The following is an 18982-nucleotide window of genomic DNA, read 5'->3' on the forward strand; positions in this document are numbered from 1 at the left end:
TGTCACCTTTAAAAGACTCAAGTAAAGACTCACAAATGCTTTGTGAAAATGTCTCCACATATTTGTTTTGAATGTTAATTATTACGAACATGCTTATGCGAAAGAAATGCCTTGTAAATGCTATGTATTTTTTTTTTTTTTTTTTACTTTTTGTTTTCTATCTTTTATTTGTATGTTACTGGACATTGTTGTGAAATGTTCAAATGTGCTTATCTCCCAGCAAAAGTTTTGTACATTACACTGTGTAAATAATAATAATAATAATAATAAAAACATCAGACGATCAGGATTGTATTCATTTGAGAATGTCTGTATATCTGTGGTATTATGTACATCCAAGAGGGGGATTTTCGCAGCGTGATGTGGCAACACGGCTGCTGCGTTTCCGTGGTGGGCGGAGCCTGATTTCCTGCCTTCCCGCCCCTCTTCGGAAATAGACGGATCGTCTATATTCCGTTTAGTTTTTTTTTTTCTTTTCCTATTTTTAAGTAAATGAGCGCCATGAACGTCACGATGGACGACTAAAGTGCAGAACGGTCCCTCGGTTCTAACCCATTAACGATCCTGGTTTGAGTGGACCGGATGAAATCCTCCTGTGGTTTTCTCCGCTCGGCAGGGGAGGTAGGGCTCCGTCTGCTTATCGGCAAGGACATTTAAATGTCCCACAGATCTTCGTGGCCAAGAGTCGGACTTCTTTTGTTTCCTGATATTAAAAAAACAAAACAACAACTCATAATGTTATGAAATAAATGTTATTTGTGCTTAATGTTGTTTGTGTGTGACGTTACCGCAGCCATTTTATGCTAGTGTCGTTGTTTCTGTTTGTCATATGAAAACAGCTACGATCCAGGCAATAGTCGTAGCCGGATTCATGAAACGAAAAGTTGTAAAATTGTCATAACGATAAACTCGAAAACAGCTTCAAAATGTTTTAATGTCGCCAACCAACCAGGGCCCAGAGTCTTTGTAGTTTATTTTTTCTGTTTTAAGATTAAAGTCACAGTGCAGTTTAGTTATTCTGTAAAATGATATTTAATAGAACCACAAAACAGTAGTTGGTTTATTTTTAATTTAATAATAATAATAAAACTGTCTTTAGTACATGTACATAAATTCCACGAACCATAAACCTGCTAAGGGTAACATAAAAAGCCAAATGATTATATTTCCACTGTGGTTTAAATTCAGAAAAATACAACTGCATACAAAATAACAGTCCCATGTGAACAGACACATCAGTAGATATTATCTAGTACTAGCATGTTGTCTGTGGGGATCCACGGGCTCTAGATTGGATAGTGTTTCTAAAATGGGGAGCTCACATTTTTCAAGGATGGTAATAAATTGTGCAAAGTTTCTATAATAAGTTGGAATGGCATGTAAGTCCAGAATGTTTTTAGAACTTAGACCTCAACAGTTTTTTGAAGAAGAACTAAACCCTTTTATTTCCTCTTAATTACAACCCCAATTCCAGTGAAGTTGGGATGTTGTGTAAAATGTAAATAAAAACAGAATACAATGATTTGCAAATCCTCTTCAACCTATATTCAATTGAATACACCACAAAGACAAGATATTTAATGTTCAAACTGATAAACTTTATTGTTTTTGTACAAATATTTGCTCATTTTGAAATGGATGCATCCAACACGTTTCAAAAAAGCTGGGACAGTGGTATGTTTACCACTGTGTTACATCACCTTTCCTTCTAACAGCACTCAATAAGCGTTTGGGAACTGAGGACACTAATTGTTGAAGCTTTTTAGGTGGAATTCTTTCCCATTCTTGCTTGATGTACGACTTCAGTTGTTCAACAGTCTGGGGTCTCCGTTGTCGTAGTTTGCGCTTCAAAATTTTCAATGGGCGACAGGTCTGGACTGCAGGCAGGCCAGTCTAGTACCCGTACTCTTTTACTACGAAGCCACGCTGTTGTAACACGTGCAGAATGTGGCTTGGCATTGTCTTGTTGAAATAAGCAGGAAAAAGACGTTGCTTGGATAGCAGTATGTGTTGCTCCAAAACCTGGATGTACCTTTCAGCATTGATGGTGCCATGGGCACTAACACACCCCCATACCATCACAGATGCTGGCTTTTGAACTTTGCGCTGGTAACAATCTGGATGGTCTTTTTCCTTTTTTTGTCCAGAGGACACGACATCCATGATTTCCAAAAACAATTTGAAATGCGGACTCATCAGACACAGCACACTTTTCCACTTTGCGTCTGTCCATTTCAAATGAGCTCGGTCCCAGAGAAGGTGGAGGCGTTTCTGGATGTTGTTGATGTATGGCTTTCGCTTTGCATGGTAGAGTATTAACTTGCACTTGTAGATGTAGCGACAAACTGTGTTAACTGGCAATGGTTTTCTGAAGTGTTCCTGGGCCCATGCAGTAAGATCCTTTACACCATGTCGGTTTTTAATGCTGTGCCGCCTGAGGGATTGAAGGTCACGGGCATTCAGTGTTGGTTTTCAGCCTTGCCGTTATGCATAGAACGTTCTCCAGATTCTCTGAATCTTCTGATTATATTCTGGACTGTGGATGATGGAATCCCTAAATTCCTTGCGATTGAACATTGAGAAACATTGTTCTTAAACTGTTGGACTATTTTTTCATGCAGTTGTTCATAAAGTGGTGATCCTCGCCCCATCTTTGCTTGTGAACAGCTGAGCCTTTGGGGGATGCTCCTTTTATACCCAGTCATGACCCTCACAATTAGTGTCCTCAGTTCCCAAATGTTTATTGAGTGTTGTTAGAAGGAAAGATGATGTAACACAGTGGTAAACATACCACTGTCCCAGCTTTTTTGAAACATCTTGCAGGCATCCATTTCAAAATGAGCAAATATTTGCACAAAACAATAAAGTTTATCAGTTTGAACATTAAATATCTTGTCTTTGTGGTGTATTTAATTGAATATAGGTTGAAGAGGTTTTGTAAATCATTGTATTCTGTTTTTATTTACATTTCATACAACATCCCAACTTTATTGGAATTGAGGTTGTATGTAATTTTTTTATGTTAATTTACTCTTACTGTATTTATAAATTGTTTAGGTTCTTGTTATCATATACACACTACTACTGCTACTACTATTATTATTATTATTATCATTATTATTATTATTAATGTTACTATTAATATTATTTTATTTTTGCTTCTTTTTTGACAGCTGATTTTTAAATGGACCACAATGGAAATAAGTGTTTTTACTTTATTGTTTCATCCATGTATTTTTAATGTACGAGGTCTATTAGAAAAGTATCCGACGTTATTATTTCTTTCAAAAACCATATGGATTTGAATCACGTGTGATTACGTCAGACATGCTTGAACCCTCGTGGGCATGCAAGAGTTTTTTCACGCCTGTCGGTTACGTCATTCGTCTGTGGGCAGTCTTTGAGTGAGGAGTCACCCACCCTCTCGTCGATTTTTTCATTGTTTAGGAATGGCTCAGAGACTGCTGCTTTGTTTGATAAAAATTTTTTCAAAACTGTAAGGCACAACTGAGTGGACACCATTCGATAAATTCAGCTGGTTTTCGGTAAAAATTTTAATGGCTGATGAGAGATTTTGGTCTGGTAGTGTCGCCGTAAGGACGGCCCACAGCGCCTGACGGCGATCTGCGCTTCGAGGTGGCAGTGTCTCACCGTTTCAAGTTGAAAACTTCCACATTTCAGGCTCTGTTGACCCAGGAAGTCGTCAGAGAACAGAGAACTTTCAGAAGAAGTCGGCATGAGGAGTTTATTCGGACATTCCATTTGCGCGCACGTCTTTCATTACAAAATGTCCTTAAACAGTGGAATGTCCGCATAAAGTCCTCATGCCGGCCTCTTCTGAATCTTCTCTGTTCTCTCACGACGTCCTGGGTGAATTAAGCCTTAAATTAGGATGTTTTCAGGTCGAAACAGGCTGACGACGGCGCCTGGAAGCGCTGCAGGACGTCCCGTTCTGTGGAAAGTCTTTACACCGACAGAAACACCCCATAATCTCTCATCAGCCGTTAAACTTTTCACCGAAAACCAGCTTAATTTCTCGAATAGTGTCCACTTGGATATTCCTCACAGGTCCAGAAAAAATTTTGATAAAGCAACGCACGCCGTCTCGAGCAGCGTGTGAAACAAAGGAATTCAGCCGAGAGGGCGGGACCACATCTCACTCAAGGCCTGCCCACAGGGAAATGACATCACCGACGCGTGAAAAAACTCACGCATGCGCACGAGGGTTCAAGCATGATTGGTGGAATCACACGTCATTCAAATCCATATAGTTTAAAAAAAAATAAAAGGGTCGGTTTATTGTCTAATAGACCTCATATTTGCAATTATATTATGTACATTGAACTTACTAAGTAAAGTCACGCATGCACACACGCTTTTAATATATAGATGATTTACTGCCCCCTGCTGGAATGGCGTGTGAGTCCAGAATGTAAATATCAATGTCCATTGTTCAGTGTTGTTAACTAATATATGTAGCTTCTCTAAAAATATTAATCCTATCAACATTCAGTTTTGGTACCTTTCATCCTTGACCCAAAATACATAACCATACCAAACTGCAAATGTCAGCTCTTGCAGTTTCTGCGTGATCAAAACTGCACAAATGCACATCTTTTTGTCTGTCTGCAATCTGCTGTAGGCAGTTGTGTTTAATTTGACAAACAGACAATAGCTGAAGACATTAAAAGCAGTACATATTTCACTCATGGTACCAACATGACACTTAAGTCATTCATGGTAACAGCAACATAAAGGTCTACTGACACGAGCATGCCTGTGACTCAAGCAATAGCATGAATGTTGTCGTTATGATCCAACCCGCTGTGTTCCCAGCTGGACGCCGTTCTTTGTTCTACCAGCTGCCACGTGCTCTGCGCTGGACGCTGCGTATATAAAATAATTATTTTGTAGTGGATTAATCATTTTTTTCCTGCAAATTGGCCATTGAAAACGGCTCTAATCGCATCCTGAATCACAGAGGAGGCTGCAGCCAGAGCCGTTCGCGTGCACGCATGCACCTAACTACCTGCAGAAAGCATTTTGAGCCGTCTAAAAAGGTAATTATTTGTCATGTTTACTTATTATGGCTTGATAAAACAGTTGCATGTTCTTTCCTTCTTGTGTGCAGCTGTTAAAGTATGTTTATAACAGATTAAAGTTCTTGTTATAATCCTTCAGACAAGATGCACTCTGATGCGATCTGCTGACGCCACCACTCGCACTGTTCACTTTTTCTTTACTCCACTTGACAAGCTGCACGTTGTGTTGGAGATTAGATCACACCGCATAGCACGACATTTATGCGTGAAAGATTTTTTTGAACATTTCAAAATTCTCTGTGCGCAGTAGCATGCACCGGCGCCCCTCTCGCGTCCTGTCTGCACCCGTTAAAGATGAGTTTACTCTCCAGCACGACACAGATCATGCTATTGCATGAATCAAAGGCATGCTCATGTCAGTGGGCCTTAACTAAAGTGACTAAGCCAATTGAACCTAAAATCACAATAAATCACAAGTACACAAGTATGTGTCACTGGCACCAAAAAAATCAAAGTGGTTACTTTGGTCAAGTTATGCTGACTGGGTACTTAAATGCCCAAAGTTGCAGACTTGTCAGATGTTTGCATATATGAGGTCACAGATATGATCGGCTATAAGATAATTGATGTGTAAATTATATAGACTAAGATTAATGCAGTCTAGCCATATATATTATCTACTACAAACAGTGGATGGTAAATATGTACTGCTATTGTGCTTCTGCATTCTCAAATAGTGATGGACTATAAGCATTTCCAGAGAGGACAGTTTTTGATAGACGGAGAGTTACACCCCAATATTAAAGACATTTGAGTGAATTATGTACACATCCTTTCAAACTCTTTCAAACAAAAATTATTATTCACAAAACACTGATACTTGAGTTTGAAATGCACTCTATTTCTGGAGAGGACATTTTTGACAGATGACATTTTATTTTTGAATGTCTGTTTCATATTGTTTCCACACTGGACAGTGATCCTGGGAATTAGAGCAAAGTAATTAGGCTTTGATCGGGAAATTAGCCTAGTCCATTTAGTGGTTACCGACTAAATAAATAATAGTTTTGGCAGCCCATCAAAATTAGACATCATAGAAACGACAGATGTTTTGGTAAAAACTGGTATAATTAGAGTTTTGCTAGTAAACAAACGGGGATATCAAACCAAATGACCATTGCTGCTGATTGACCAGTAGTAGTTATCCATGGCAAACTAAACTTTGCTGGTCATTTCCACTTTGTCATTAAACCAAACTTTATCCTTAAAATCCATTTATGTACCCTGATTGTAAAACAGCCCAGTAAAATAAAACAGATTTCGGTTATTAACACCTGAGACACAAAGTTCTTGAACACCTTTTTTGTGTGTGTCCTAACTAACATTTTAATAAGAGCATGTGGATTGTTTTATATGAGAACAACAGTAGGGTAGAAACCATTTTTGTCTCATGGCATAGAATAAGGGAACCTTGAACTGGCCTCCGTGCGTGTGTTACATTTTGAGAATTATATATTTCCGTTAGCTTTCTGTGACATTACTTACCTGTATCATATTGTAAATGGATACAAATGTGACGTCTGTGCATATGACCTTGACCCAGATTTCCATGTTCATCTAAGATAACAGCCAACAAAGACATCCACCGTCTCACCCCAAAATACCACCTTTTCTCCCCAAATATCAATTGTACAGCTTACATTTGTATTGAAAAACTATAGCAAATCATGTGTCCTGTCTGCCTTTAGCACACTACAATTGACTTTTAACTTCAAGGTCAAAGTCAAACATACAAATGGATAAAAAAAAAACTTTTTGGGTTTATTTTGACTTCTCAGCACCAAATTTCTCTTTAAAGCTTAAATTTGCATTGAACACCTATAGCAAATCATTCATTCCAGCTCCCTTGAGTAAACAATTTCCATGCGTGATCTTGGACCTTAGGGTCAAGGTCACGCATGAAAATTAATAGAAAACTACTCTTTCCTGTATTATTTGCCTTTTTCCACTCATTTTTCACTGTCCCCCACCATGAAATAGGGGGACCATTGAAATGGATTCCATGTGACGTCCATGCTCCATATCAAATCAGCATAATAGGAGGGGACCTCAGCTGAATATTGGCTTTTTAGGAAAAGAACAAACATGTTTGCACAGCCAAAGGGACTTACTATCACCTGTACCTGTAGCATACCAACAGTGGAGAGAATTTTTTTTTTTTTTTATACCTGTATCATTAAAAAATTTCCCTCTTTTGGGCTCTACTTAACATATTCAAACAAAAACACCCAGCAGGTCATAGTTGTAGCTGCTCACCTTCTCTGTCAAAGAATATTCATGAAACCACTTTTTGTGTCTCATGTTGACCTATTAATTTCAACGTGCTGGCACTCGTCATTTTTATTTTGGTGTTGCACTGTAAAAATGTTATTGTGTGTGGTTGTTTACTGGATTTGTTGTTTTATGTGGACTGTGGGGTTTTTGTGCTTTTGCTGACACCTGTTGTCCAGGTCATCATTGAAAAAAAGAACATCTTATTACCACTTTAAATAAAGGTCAGATTAAAAAATATATTTTTTTTAGATTTTATTTTAAAATAATCCCATGCCTTATTTCCTGTGTGTGGCAGAAGTTCTGTAATCAACATCACTGTCTTCAAACTTTGGAAAAGAAAATAGTCTTCCTGGTTCTGATTTGGATCAAGATGGTGGCTTAGCGGTTAGCACTGTTGCTTCACAGCAAGAAGGTCCTGGGATCGTGCCTCACCTGGTCTTTTCTGTGTGGAGTTTGCTTGTCGTCTCTGTGTGGGTTTCTTTCCACAATCTAAAACATGCGTATTTAGGATCTGCTCCTTTCTCTGCCCCTGACCAAGACAGCGTCTCAACATCTGAAGTTGGTCCCCGAGAGTTGGACTTTAGCTGTCCACTGTCCCTAGTGGTTGGATTGTGTCTAACTGTATTTAGGATGGGTTAAATTCAGATGACAAATTTCAGTGTATATATGTACAAAGGCCCTCCTTCTCCTTTTAAATCAGAATTTTGGTGTAATATGTAAATATAGAATGCAATGCTAAAGTACCCTTGGCCATATGAGCATATAATAGGAAACAGAATGTGACCTTTTGACCTTTTTAAAATAGGTCGTTAGCCATCCTTAAACTTGTCCAAGGTCTGTGTCCGAAGAATGGTCTCTGTGAATTTGAAGACCCTGGCAGTAATAGAAATGTTCTTATGCTGAGTACAGACAGACGGATGGATGCAAAGTCTTCTCAATACCCAATGGCCATATTTTGGCCTTGGGGAAAAATGTCTTTTGTGCAGTGTTAGAAATTAAAATGAATGAATATTTCTGCAGCTGTCTCAGAATGTCTATTTTCTCTAACATAAATGTCATTTTTAAATCAATCTTACAGTTTGAAATATTTGTTCAAACTTAAGAGTTAAGTGATGATGTGATCTCTGCCCTCCTCTGTCAGGTAGGTGGTATGACTTTAAGTCTGCGCTGTTCCCCGTCGCCTCCCAGATTAAACAGTGTTTCCAATTTATCACTGAAGTTTAATCTGGTTTGTCTCTGAAGTGAGGGTCTGGATTCTGAATTCTCTTCTGGTGTGTCCCTGCAGGTAGCTGTGTCCAGAGGGGAGGTCAGCCCAACCAGGGGAAGGACGAATGAAGTTCATCCTACCCTGGGAACGCCAGAGGCTGTCTTTTCTTCTGGAAAAGGCTGCCTCTAGGGAAGTGGAGATGTGGAAGGTCTACGTGCCAAAGAAGTCCATCTCTCAGGTGATCTCAGGACAAAATACACAGTTCATCTGTTAAAAGTGCAGATACGTAATGTAGATAGCAGCAGCGAGCGGTTTGAAAAGATGCTCAGGTGGTGTGTTATTTGCTCAAGGTTACATCTGTAATAAATGTGCTGATAGCTACACACTGGATTTAATGAATTCAAACGAATAAGTTGCTCCTCACTGTTCTCGGACTTCCTGTCATTTGTTACATTTATAATACCTATGGGCTATAGATTGGGTAGTGTTCATGAAATAGGTACCTGGCATTTTTCAAGGCTGATAAATATGGTAAATTATGCAGTTTCTATGAGTTGGAATGGTGTAAGTCCAGAATGTTTTTAGCACCTTAGATGTCAACAGTTTATAGAAGAAGTCAGCCCTTTTATTTCCTGTTAATTGCTTAATTTCTTAATGTTAATTTACTGTCTTTATGTATATGTGTATATATATATATATATATATATATATATATATATGAAGAGGCACCACTTTTTCTTCAGAAAATTCAAATTTTTTTAAGGCACTTAGTGATTGCTGGCTTGTTAATGAGGAAGGTGGTGTTTGTTTGATTTCACTGAACTCGTACCAAATGCAGGCAGTGTTGTTTCTGTTCCCATTTGTCACTTAGGGAATAACCCTGTTGTGTCTGATGATTTGCGGATGTTCATTCTGGTTATATGGTCGCAAATTGAGCTTTACCGGTGGAGCCGGTAAAACGGTTATTTGCGACTGTGTAACAGCATGAATGTCCGCAAATCATCAGACACAACAGGGTTATTCCCATTCTAATTCAATTCCTTCGTTTGCATGGTTTATTTTTCTGTAGGTAATTTGGTCACAAGGCTTACCTTTGAGCCGAGGCAGCGTCGCTCAGACAGCGGTCAGGGCGTGGAGTAATCCATCAAATGTGGAAATCCATCAAATGTGAAAGGGTAATTCTGTATCAGAATCCACTTTTGTATGGTAGCTTAAATTCACCTATTTCAGCGGCGGTGGCGATACGCTACTTTTTCTCGCTCTCAGCTAACAGCGCTAACAGCTAGCAACGCGCAGCCGGTGTTCTTTCAAATTGGGCATCTTGTCGCATAAATCGACAGTTCCGTGTCCCGACAATATTGCGTCTTGTCGCATAAATCGACAGTTCCACATCCTGACAATATTGCGCATGCGTGCACATGCGCAGTTGTGCGGAGGACAGGAATGACATCTCGTCAGAACACCGGACAGGGCGCGGAGTAATATATCCAAATGTGAAATGGTCACATATTTTGCCACCTTTACCCTGATATTATACGGTCTGAAATCTCACACGATTAAACAATCAGATTTGCGGAAAAAAGTAATTGTATCAGAATCTGCAATATTGATGTCAGATATTTTTTCTTTTTAATTTTACATTGTATGACTTGCATTTCTTCCTGTGTTGCTAAAGAAAGTTTATGGTGTGTTTGACTTCAATCAGGAAATGGACATTTCCCCAGCTCAGCGTGATGAGGCGGTGCGCTGGTTGACAGAACTCCACCGCAGACTGCGGCTTTACCCAGAAACCCTGGTGTTAGCTGTTAGCATCCTGGACCGGTTTCTTGCTCCCATCAAGGTAAATAAAAATCGCCAGTACTGCAGTAATACTACAGTAGTATTGCTGTACTAGTATTTGTATTGTATTGTATTGTATTTGTATTTCTACAAATGTTAAAAACAGAAACTAATTAAATGATGGTAAATTATCAAAGGATCATAATAAGTGGGCTGTGCGGTTTTTAGCTGCTTCTTTTCATCTTGGGACTCCGACGAGGGCGGTCGCATCTCCTCCACTCTCCCTTATCTCTGTTCTCTGCCTTTGACCTTCAAGTCCCTACTTCACCAGACTGTGTATTCCTCAAATTATATTGGATTCTGGATCTATTGGACTACCATTGGATTAACCATGAAATTGATCAGCTGGTCTCTGAACTCTGTTGACACCATTTTTTCTACAAGAAGGTCAGGATACAAGATTTCAGAGGCCGGTGAATATTCTTAATTCATAATTGGGAATATTCTTAATTCATAATTGGGATTAGGTTGTGCAAGTGGAACTGTTAAAAAGTGATTTCACTGCTGAAACTATAAGATTACAGGCTTATCAAGCCTGAAGGCCAATTGCCCTACTGTCTCCTCCAGAGGGATTTGTTTTGGCCTGGGAAATATTGGCTGTTTCTTATCTCATCTCACAAAGACAATAAACTGTTTTTCACAAGACTGAAGCATGTTCCATTCCATTCCCTTCCCTCACCCCCTCCCTCCCCATCAACACCCCCCCTTTCTGGCGCCCGCCAACGTCATTCCTTCCCCTGCGGGGGGTGCGCGGTTTTTAGCTGTGGCAGGTGCCCGTTCCCCCAAGCTGGCAGCGGCGCGACTCCATTTGCATTGGCTACCACACACTCACATCGCCTCAATTTGGAAAACGGACTGTTTCAAGTTTAGTGCACATAAACAATGTCAAATGTATATGTGTTGTCTTAATTCTGATGTGTGCGATTATTATGGTAAACAAGTAATAATTGTGGATTAATTGCTGTTTGTCTGTGGAATGTGAGTGTGGAAATCTCGTTGTTGTAATGACTGATAATAAAGCTATCCATCCATCCATCCATATGTATGTTGGATCTCATCATCTGAAGTCTTTAATTGATTGGTTGATTGGAAGTGGTGAAAGTCTGCATCCTGGTGGTTTTATTGATTTGAAGATCAGTGGGTTTGTTTCCAGGCTCGTCCAAAGTACCTGCGCTGCATTGCCATCGCCTGCTTCTTCTTGGCCGCTAAAACCTGTGAGGAGGATGAGGTGAGTTCACACAAACCCTCAACCCTGAAGTGCCGCTCTGAAGGTCGACAGAGTGAAGGCAGCTGATTTTTGATTTCATGCTCATTGTGCCATTGATCACAGTTTATGGTTTTTATTCTGCCCAAAAACTCTTGTGTGATTTGGGTGATAGTCCCCACATGGTTAAGAGAGCGAGGAAATAGGAAGCAGGAAAAAAGAAGCTGCACACTCTGTTGTTAATATTTTATCTGAAGTTGGCTATTTTTCTATCAAATTATTTCTCTGAAATCTGTTTAAACCAGTCAGTCATCGTACAGAACAGACACTTAAAGGAGAACTAAGTAGCTTTTGTCCTTAATTTTACGGTTTTGGAGTAATTCTAATGGTTAAATGACTTGTTTTGGGAAGAATGGGGGCTCTCTCTTCCCCACCAGGGGTATCATATCAGAGAACCAGCCTTGCACCTTCAGAGAAGCCGACCAGGAGTTGTGTGACAGCAAGAAACAGAAACTGCTTTACGGCGCCACAACAACACATACATGCTCCCCAGTTGAGGCACCAGCGAACTAGCGGCTATAAGAACAAGCCAACGAAGGCTTTATTTCTTACAGAGCCAGCAAAAAAAAAAAAAAAAGAAAATGCTGTCGGAGGAAGCAAGAAAGAAACACAGCATGCCAGAGCGAGGGGTCGCACACAGGTCAACCTCGGTTGGACTTTCTTACAGCAGAGCTGAAACAGATGTAGACCTGCATTCCTGCTACTGCAGGAAGCTTTGGAGCCGAGTTCACCGTGAAAGCATGACATGTGACTGATTTTATGAAAGTTTTGTGACATATGTACTGCCTGTAAGGAGAGCTCTGTAGAGAAGAATGTGACTAGAAAACAGATGAAACTGCAAAGAACTGACCAAACTTACATAGTTCTCTTTAAAAACAAACAAAAAAGGAGAGAGAAAAGGATCAAATCATCACAGTTAAGAAGCTGGAATAAATAAAATGTGGCTTTTTTTTCTTGAATAAATCACCTAAATGATTTCTCAAATAGCTGAGGAATGAACTAAAAGTTCCTGGGAACTCCTGGAAGAGTTTGAGGACTGTGGATGAGGATAGAGAAGTCTGGACAAGCTTAATCTCCTAAAAGTTTGATTTCCACAGGCTGGCAGCGAGTCACATGGTTTGACACGGGGAAGGGCTAAGTTAACTCTGTGTGTGTGTGTGTGTGTGTGTGTGTGTGTGTGTGTGTGTGTGTGTGTGTGTGTGTGTGTGTGTGTGTGTGTGTGTGTGTGTGTGTGTGTGTGTGTGTGTGTGTGTGTGTGTGTGTGTTAGTGTGTGCCCTCGCTGAAGGAGCTGGCAGCCTCTAGTGACTGCGGCTGTTCTCCATCAGAGATCCTGAGGATGGAGAGAATCATCCTGGACAAACTGAACTGGGATCTGCATACCGCCACGCCGCTGGACTTCTTGCACATCGTGAGTCTGTCATGTCTGTTCATGAGAAAATTATGGAACGTAAAAACATTGATTGATGAAGACATGTTATCACAGGTCGAAGGCCAAAGGCTGAACAGTTTACAGTTGTCACATTTTGACCTGGATAAATAATAATAATAATAAAAAGAATTAATCTCACGTTGACTGCCATCATTTGGTGTGTCAACATTCAATCCATAAAATGAGATTTAAGGTTTCTGTGATGTCAGAAAAGTCATATGACTGAAGTGTGTGTGGCAGTGAAATGTGTGATTTTGGTGCAAGTGGCAGCCGTGTACTCTGTCTTCTCATCAACAGTTCCATGCGATGGTGTTGTCGTACCGGTCTGAGTTTCTGAACGAGGTCTTGGAACTGAACTGGTCTCAGCACCTGGCTTTGCTGACTCGCCGGCTTTACGACTGTCTGGCCGACCACACGCTTATCCAGGTACACACTCTGCTTCGAATGCTGAAGTCTTTTGTCTTTTCTTCACCACAGCCTGTAAATGCACCAACAAACACACAAACTCAGTCCACCTCTGAATTAATGTAGCCATCACAGCCCCCACAACAACCAGAATGGCCTATAGGGGGCGATATGCACACATTAGCATGTCAGATGTGGAGACGCAGAAATTAAATCATCTGAAGCATAACTTTGTGCTGGTTCAGAACATGACGTTTGATACACATAACAGTCATGACATGCTAGCGTGTGCACATCGCCCCCTACAGGCCTGTACTTGCTGTTTGTTGTCCTGTTATGGAATCAATTATGAGGTGGGCCCAGTTAAAGGTGTGGAGTCAGAAATATAACATTGTGAAAATTACCTTTTTTTTCTTGGAAAAAAAAAAATCACATTTAAAAACTAAACCGTAAAGTCAAACCTTGGACAAACCCTTAGTGATGTCATCTAGAAGTTTTCTGAGGAACATATACAGTAGTGTTCAGAATAATAGTAGTGCTATGTGACTAAAAAGATTATGTTTCTTATTATTACATGGGAAACAAGATACCAGTAGATTCAGTAGATTCTCACAAATCCAACAAGACCAAGCATTCATGATATGCACACTCTTAAGGCTATGAAACTGGGCTATTAGCAAAAAACAAAGAGTAGAAAAGGGGGTGTTCACAATAATAGTAGCATCTGCTGTTGACGCTATAAACTCAAAACTATTATGTTCAAACTGCTTTTTTAGCAATCCTATGAATCACTAAACTAGTATTTAGTTGTATAACCACAGTTTTTCATGATTTCTTCACATCTGCGAGGCAATAATTTTGTTGGTTTGGAACCAAGATTTTGCTCGTTTACTAGTGTGGTTGGGGTCATTGTCTTGTTGAAACACCCATTTCAAGGGCATGTCCTCTTCAGCATAAGGCAACATGACCTCTTCAAGTATTTTGACATATCCAAACTGATCCATGATACCTGGTATGCGATATATAGGCCCAGCACCATAGTAGGAGAAACATGCCCATATCATGATGCTTGCACCACCATGCTTCACTGTCTTCACTGTGAACTGTGGCTTGAATTCAGAGTTTGGGGATTGTCTCACAAACTGTCTGTGGCCCTTGGACCCAAAAAGAACAATTTTACTCTCATCAGTCCACAGAATATTCCTCCATTTCTCTTTAGGCCAGTTGATGTGTTCTTTGACAAATTGTAACCTCTTCTGCACGTCTTTTATTTAACAGAGGGACTTGGCGGGGGATTCTTGCAAATAAATTAGCTTCACACAGGCGTCTTCTAACTGTCACAACACTTACAGGTAACTCCAGACTTTCTTTGATCATCCTGGAGCTGATCAATGGGTGAGCCTTTGCCATTCTGGTTATTCTTCTATCCATTTTGATGTTTTTTTTTTCCGTTTTCTTCCACGCATCTCTGTTTTTTTTTGTCAATTTTAAAGCACTGGAGATCATTGTAGATGAACAGCCTATAAGTTTTCCCCTCTCCAATCAACTTTTTAATCAAACTACGCTGTTCTTCTGAACAATGTCTTGAACGTCCCATTTTCCTCAGGCTTTCAAAGAGAAAAGCATGTTCAACAGGTGCTGGCTTCATCCTTAAATAGGGGACACCTGATTCACACCTGTTTGCTCCACAAAATTGACGAACTCATTGACTGAATGCCACACTACTGTTATTGTGAACATCCCTTTTTCTACTTTTTTTTACTAATAGCCCAATTTCATAGCCTTAAGAGTGTGCATATCATGAATGCTTGGTCTTGTTGGATTTGTGAGAATCTACTGGTACCTTGTTTCCCATGTAACAATAAGAAATATACTCAAAACCTGGATTAATCTTTTTTGTCACATAGCACTACTATTATTCTGAACACTACTGTAAAAAAGGGTCTCCTGCTGTACTTTTTTCCAAGGAGATTATCTCGAGACCAAAGACCAAAACCGTTTGTTATTGTTGTTGTTGTTGTGCCAAGCTGTAAGCATATACATTTCTGCTCATTTTAACATGAGCTTCTATAGGAACCCGTTCACTTTTGGAGCCTCAAGCAGCCAATTGCTTCATATAAGAGGATGGGAGGTTGGGGTTTGGTCTAAGAATTATTAAGTTTTGCAGAGCATTGCTAAAGGGATGCCTCTTATATACACACACACACACACACATTTTTTTTTTACCCAATTGAAGCTTGTCAGCAGTCTGAATATTGAAACTGTTTATCCCTCGTGTGTGTCCACAGTTCAGAGGTTCCATGCTGGCTTTGGCGCTCATCAGTCTGGGTCTGGAGACCTGCTGTCCTGATTGGTTGCTTCTCACGATCGACCTGCTGAAGAAGGCACAGGTACCGTCTGCCCAGCGTGAGCAATTCCACTCTTAGACGAATGTCTCCGAAATCCTGCTGGTGCAGTAAGATGTCACTGACTCTGCCCTTGAGCAAGGCACTGATTGTGTGAGCTGAGTTTGATCACCTCCACACTTAAGTCAGATATACCGTGATTGATACGTGTTGTTTTCAGACCTGAAGCTCGGTTCATTTATTCCACAACCAACGCAGTGTTCCATTTAGGTTCTCAACCGGTTCCACTTCCCATGTTAAAGTGTCATCACACACACACACACACACACACACACACACTGTTCTCACCAATCAAAATCTTTGAAAGTGTTCTTTGTGGCTGCTGGTTTGCCCACCAGAGGGCGCTGCGGGTCTTCAGAAGAAGAAGGGCCTTTATTGTCATTCTACATAGATGAAGACCAAATGAAATTTGTCCTCTGCATTTACCCAACCTAATTACAGTTAGACACAATTCAACCACTAGGGGCAGTAGACAACCACAGTCCAGCGCTCAGGGACCCACTCAGGGGCAGACCCTAAATAAGTGTAAATAAGCATATTTTTGATAAGTCCCTTCGGCTGCTCCCTTGTTTTCACTCAGGGTCTACATAGCAGAGCAAAAGTGGATCTGCATGCTGAATTGGCACAAATATTACACCAGATGCCCTTCCTGATGCAACTCAACATTAAATGCAGAAATGTGGCAGTGGTGAGGTTTGAACCGGGAGCCTTCCGCACTGAAACCAAGCGCACCACTTGGCCACCACCACTGCCTAAATAAGCATATTTTTGATAGTGGGAGGAAATTGGAGTTCTCGGGAGGACCCACGCAGACACAGGGAGAACATGCAAGCTCCACACAGAAAGGACCAGGTGGGAAGTGATCGTATGACTTTCTTGCTGCGAGGCAACAGTGCCAGCCGCTAATCCACCATGCCACAGGTGTGGTTGAAGTCAGAATAACAGACTTTATTTTTGTGTCTTTCTTACAGATGGACAGCTCCGACCTGATCCGGAGCCGAGAGTTTGTGGCTCGTAGCCTCTCCACACCTGGAGCTTTCCTGCCTCCAAACACCATCTACATCTACCATCCCCTGCAGGCTCCACCCCCCTGCGGGACCCTGGGTAAGCTAGTTTCATGTCAGCTGATAAAGTCGTGATAAAGTCGCTGAATCATGTGTGAAACCTTCCTGTTGTTGTTGTGGGTTCTGCAGGGACCATGGGAAGTTCCAGGTACCAGTCCCCTGGTGCCGCTGCTCTGGACTCCCCTCACTCAGCTGGAGAGGAGCAGAACCATGGACGTTGCTTCTGCTCGTACAGCAGCAGCATCCCGGCTCTGCTGTCTCCACCCCCACACTTCCGCCATCTTTCCGTCCTGCACAAGGTCACCCTGCGCTGCAAGTCATCCGCCAAACGCAAGGTAACGCAGTGTTTAAAAAACAAAACACTAGGTCAACAGAATGGTGTCAACAGAAAAATGTTTGTTCAGGTGGAGGTGATGGAGGACGACGACTTCTACGATGGCATGAAACGCCTCTACAATGAAGACGCTACTGCCACCATCAATGAGGAGGTGTTACCAGTGACCGCTGGCACCAGCAACATGTTGTCCCGAGAGAACAGCAACTCCTCCCCCTGCCCACCTCTGCAGCCTTGTTAGCAACTACTAGGGACCAAACCACAACCTGCTGCACACAATAAACAACAACTCCATTTCAAAATAAAGTTTTTCCCCAAAATTCAGTTTAACAACAGATAATAGAACACAGGCTGAAGAAACCCCGACATTCAGGCAATTTTATGGCAACTTCGTCTGTAATATGCAACAATGGCAGAGTGTTAGGTTTGAGGAAAGGTTTTTAATCAAAGACAGATTCTGAATTCCTTAGTTTGAGTTTTTTTTTTTTTCCCTGTTTGCATCAGAGCGTTCAGCTGTTTCCCTTCCCTCAGGGCCGTCACATGTTGATTTGGTACAAATTTTACACTAGATGTTCTTCCGGCAGAACTCCAGATCTCCAACAGACAGGGGAAGGTCTGAACCCACAACCTGTGAGTCAGGAGTGCTAACCGCTGCACATCGTGAGTAAATAGTACATTGGTGTTATGTCAGAAGAAAAGCTAATTTACAGTTTTTCTAACGCATACTTTGGTTAAAATTCTTTTTTGGATGAATTTCATTTAATTCTAAAATTGCAGTTTGTTCAAAGTATTATAAAAGGTCAGTCCCCCCTCCCAAACATTAATACTCTGCTGTGAGGTGCAAAATTATTATTTTTTCCATAAACCAGCAATTTTGCACCAGCTCCTTTTGCAATGTTGTCCATCTGAGCTGCTAATAAAATTGTCTTTTTGTCATAAAACATGACAAACATACAAACGTAGTCTTTGAGAATTTTGATTCAAACCACACACACGCATTCAGCCACCTGATGTCAACTCCCATCAGCCCTTGCAGCCTTTACACCCCCCCCCCCCCCCCCCAAAAAAATACAAACATAAAAAAAATATATAAAAATAATGCTGCTACTGTTAAAATCTACTGTTAAAATGTTAAAAAGCTATAAACATTTTAAAAAATTAACTGGAAAAGGAAAAAAAATAGAAGTGGCCTCAGTGTGTCTTATTGTGAAAGTTCTGTTTTGTAATTGTTGTTCACACCTGATATTAATCTATTATTTAATATTTTCTTCTGTCCACTCTTTCCTTCCTTTGTTTTAGTAAAATTTATTAAGATAATTATGTTATTATATAATTGGAATAATCAGATGTGCTTTGTTTGTAATTGTTTGAATCAAATTCAGAAGGTTGTCAGGTTGTTTATATATATATATATATATATATATATATATATATATATATATATATATATAAAATTACAGATGAACTTTTATTATTTAATTTAGGGGAACCCAACTGCTGATAAAACCTTTTAAAGTTATTCTCCAAATACCAAAATATTAAAATAACATGAGGTTACATTATACATTAAAGTTATGTTTTGCCCAAAAATAAATCCATAATTTCTTCCATAATTATAGCAGAATAAAAATCATATTTTATTAAAATTGAGGCTGAAG

General features: G+C 40.3%; 1 protein-coding gene across 2 annotated transcripts; it reads left to right on the top strand.

Moving 5' to 3' along the window:
• Positions 1-413: 413 nt before the first annotated feature.
• Positions 414-18701, top strand: ccni (cyclin I). Of its 2 annotated transcripts, XR_004565937.1 has the most exons (11): positions 414-621; positions 8662-8821; positions 10289-10423; positions 11576-11650; positions 12955-13095; positions 13414-13542; positions 15810-15911; positions 16898-17030; positions 17120-17325; positions 17395-17633; positions 18375-18701. XR_004565937.1 is itself a non-coding variant. In XM_034191865.1 (10 exons), the coding sequence occupies exons 2-10, from the start codon at positions 8708-8710 to the stop codon at positions 17563-17565; spliced, it is 1206 nt and encodes a 401-aa protein (XP_034047756.1). In that variant the 5' UTR covers positions 414-621; positions 8662-8707; the 3' UTR covers positions 17566-18448. The 2 variants fall into 2 exon arrangements, 1 of the variants encoding a protein (XP_034047756.1); XM_034191865.1 differs by having other exon boundaries at positions 17395-18448.
• The last annotated feature ends 281 nt before the right edge of the window (positions 18702-18982 follow it).

The sequence above is a fragment of the Thalassophryne amazonica genome, chromosome 17, assembly GCF_902500255.1.
Source record: "Thalassophryne amazonica chromosome 17, fThaAma1.1, whole genome shotgun sequence".
NCBI lineage: Eukaryota > Metazoa > Chordata > Actinopteri > Batrachoidiformes > Batrachoididae > Thalassophryne > Thalassophryne amazonica.

What these genes read in the sequence shown, in the direction of transcription:
- ccni (XM_034191865.1), top strand. Translation starts at nt 8,708, where the DNA reads ATGAAGTTCATCCTACCCTGGGAACGCCAGAGGCTGTCTTTTCTTCTG. An exon ending in AAACCTGTGAGGAGGATGAG is followed by an intron (nt 11,651 to 12,954) that starts GTGAGTTCACAC and finishes TGTGTGTGTTAG; the next exon opens with TGTGTGCCCTCGCTGAAGGA. An exon ending in CGCTGGACTTCTTGCACATC is followed by an intron (nt 13,096 to 13,413) that starts GTGAGTCTGTCA and finishes TCTCATCAACAG; the next exon opens with TTCCATGCGATGGTGTTGTC.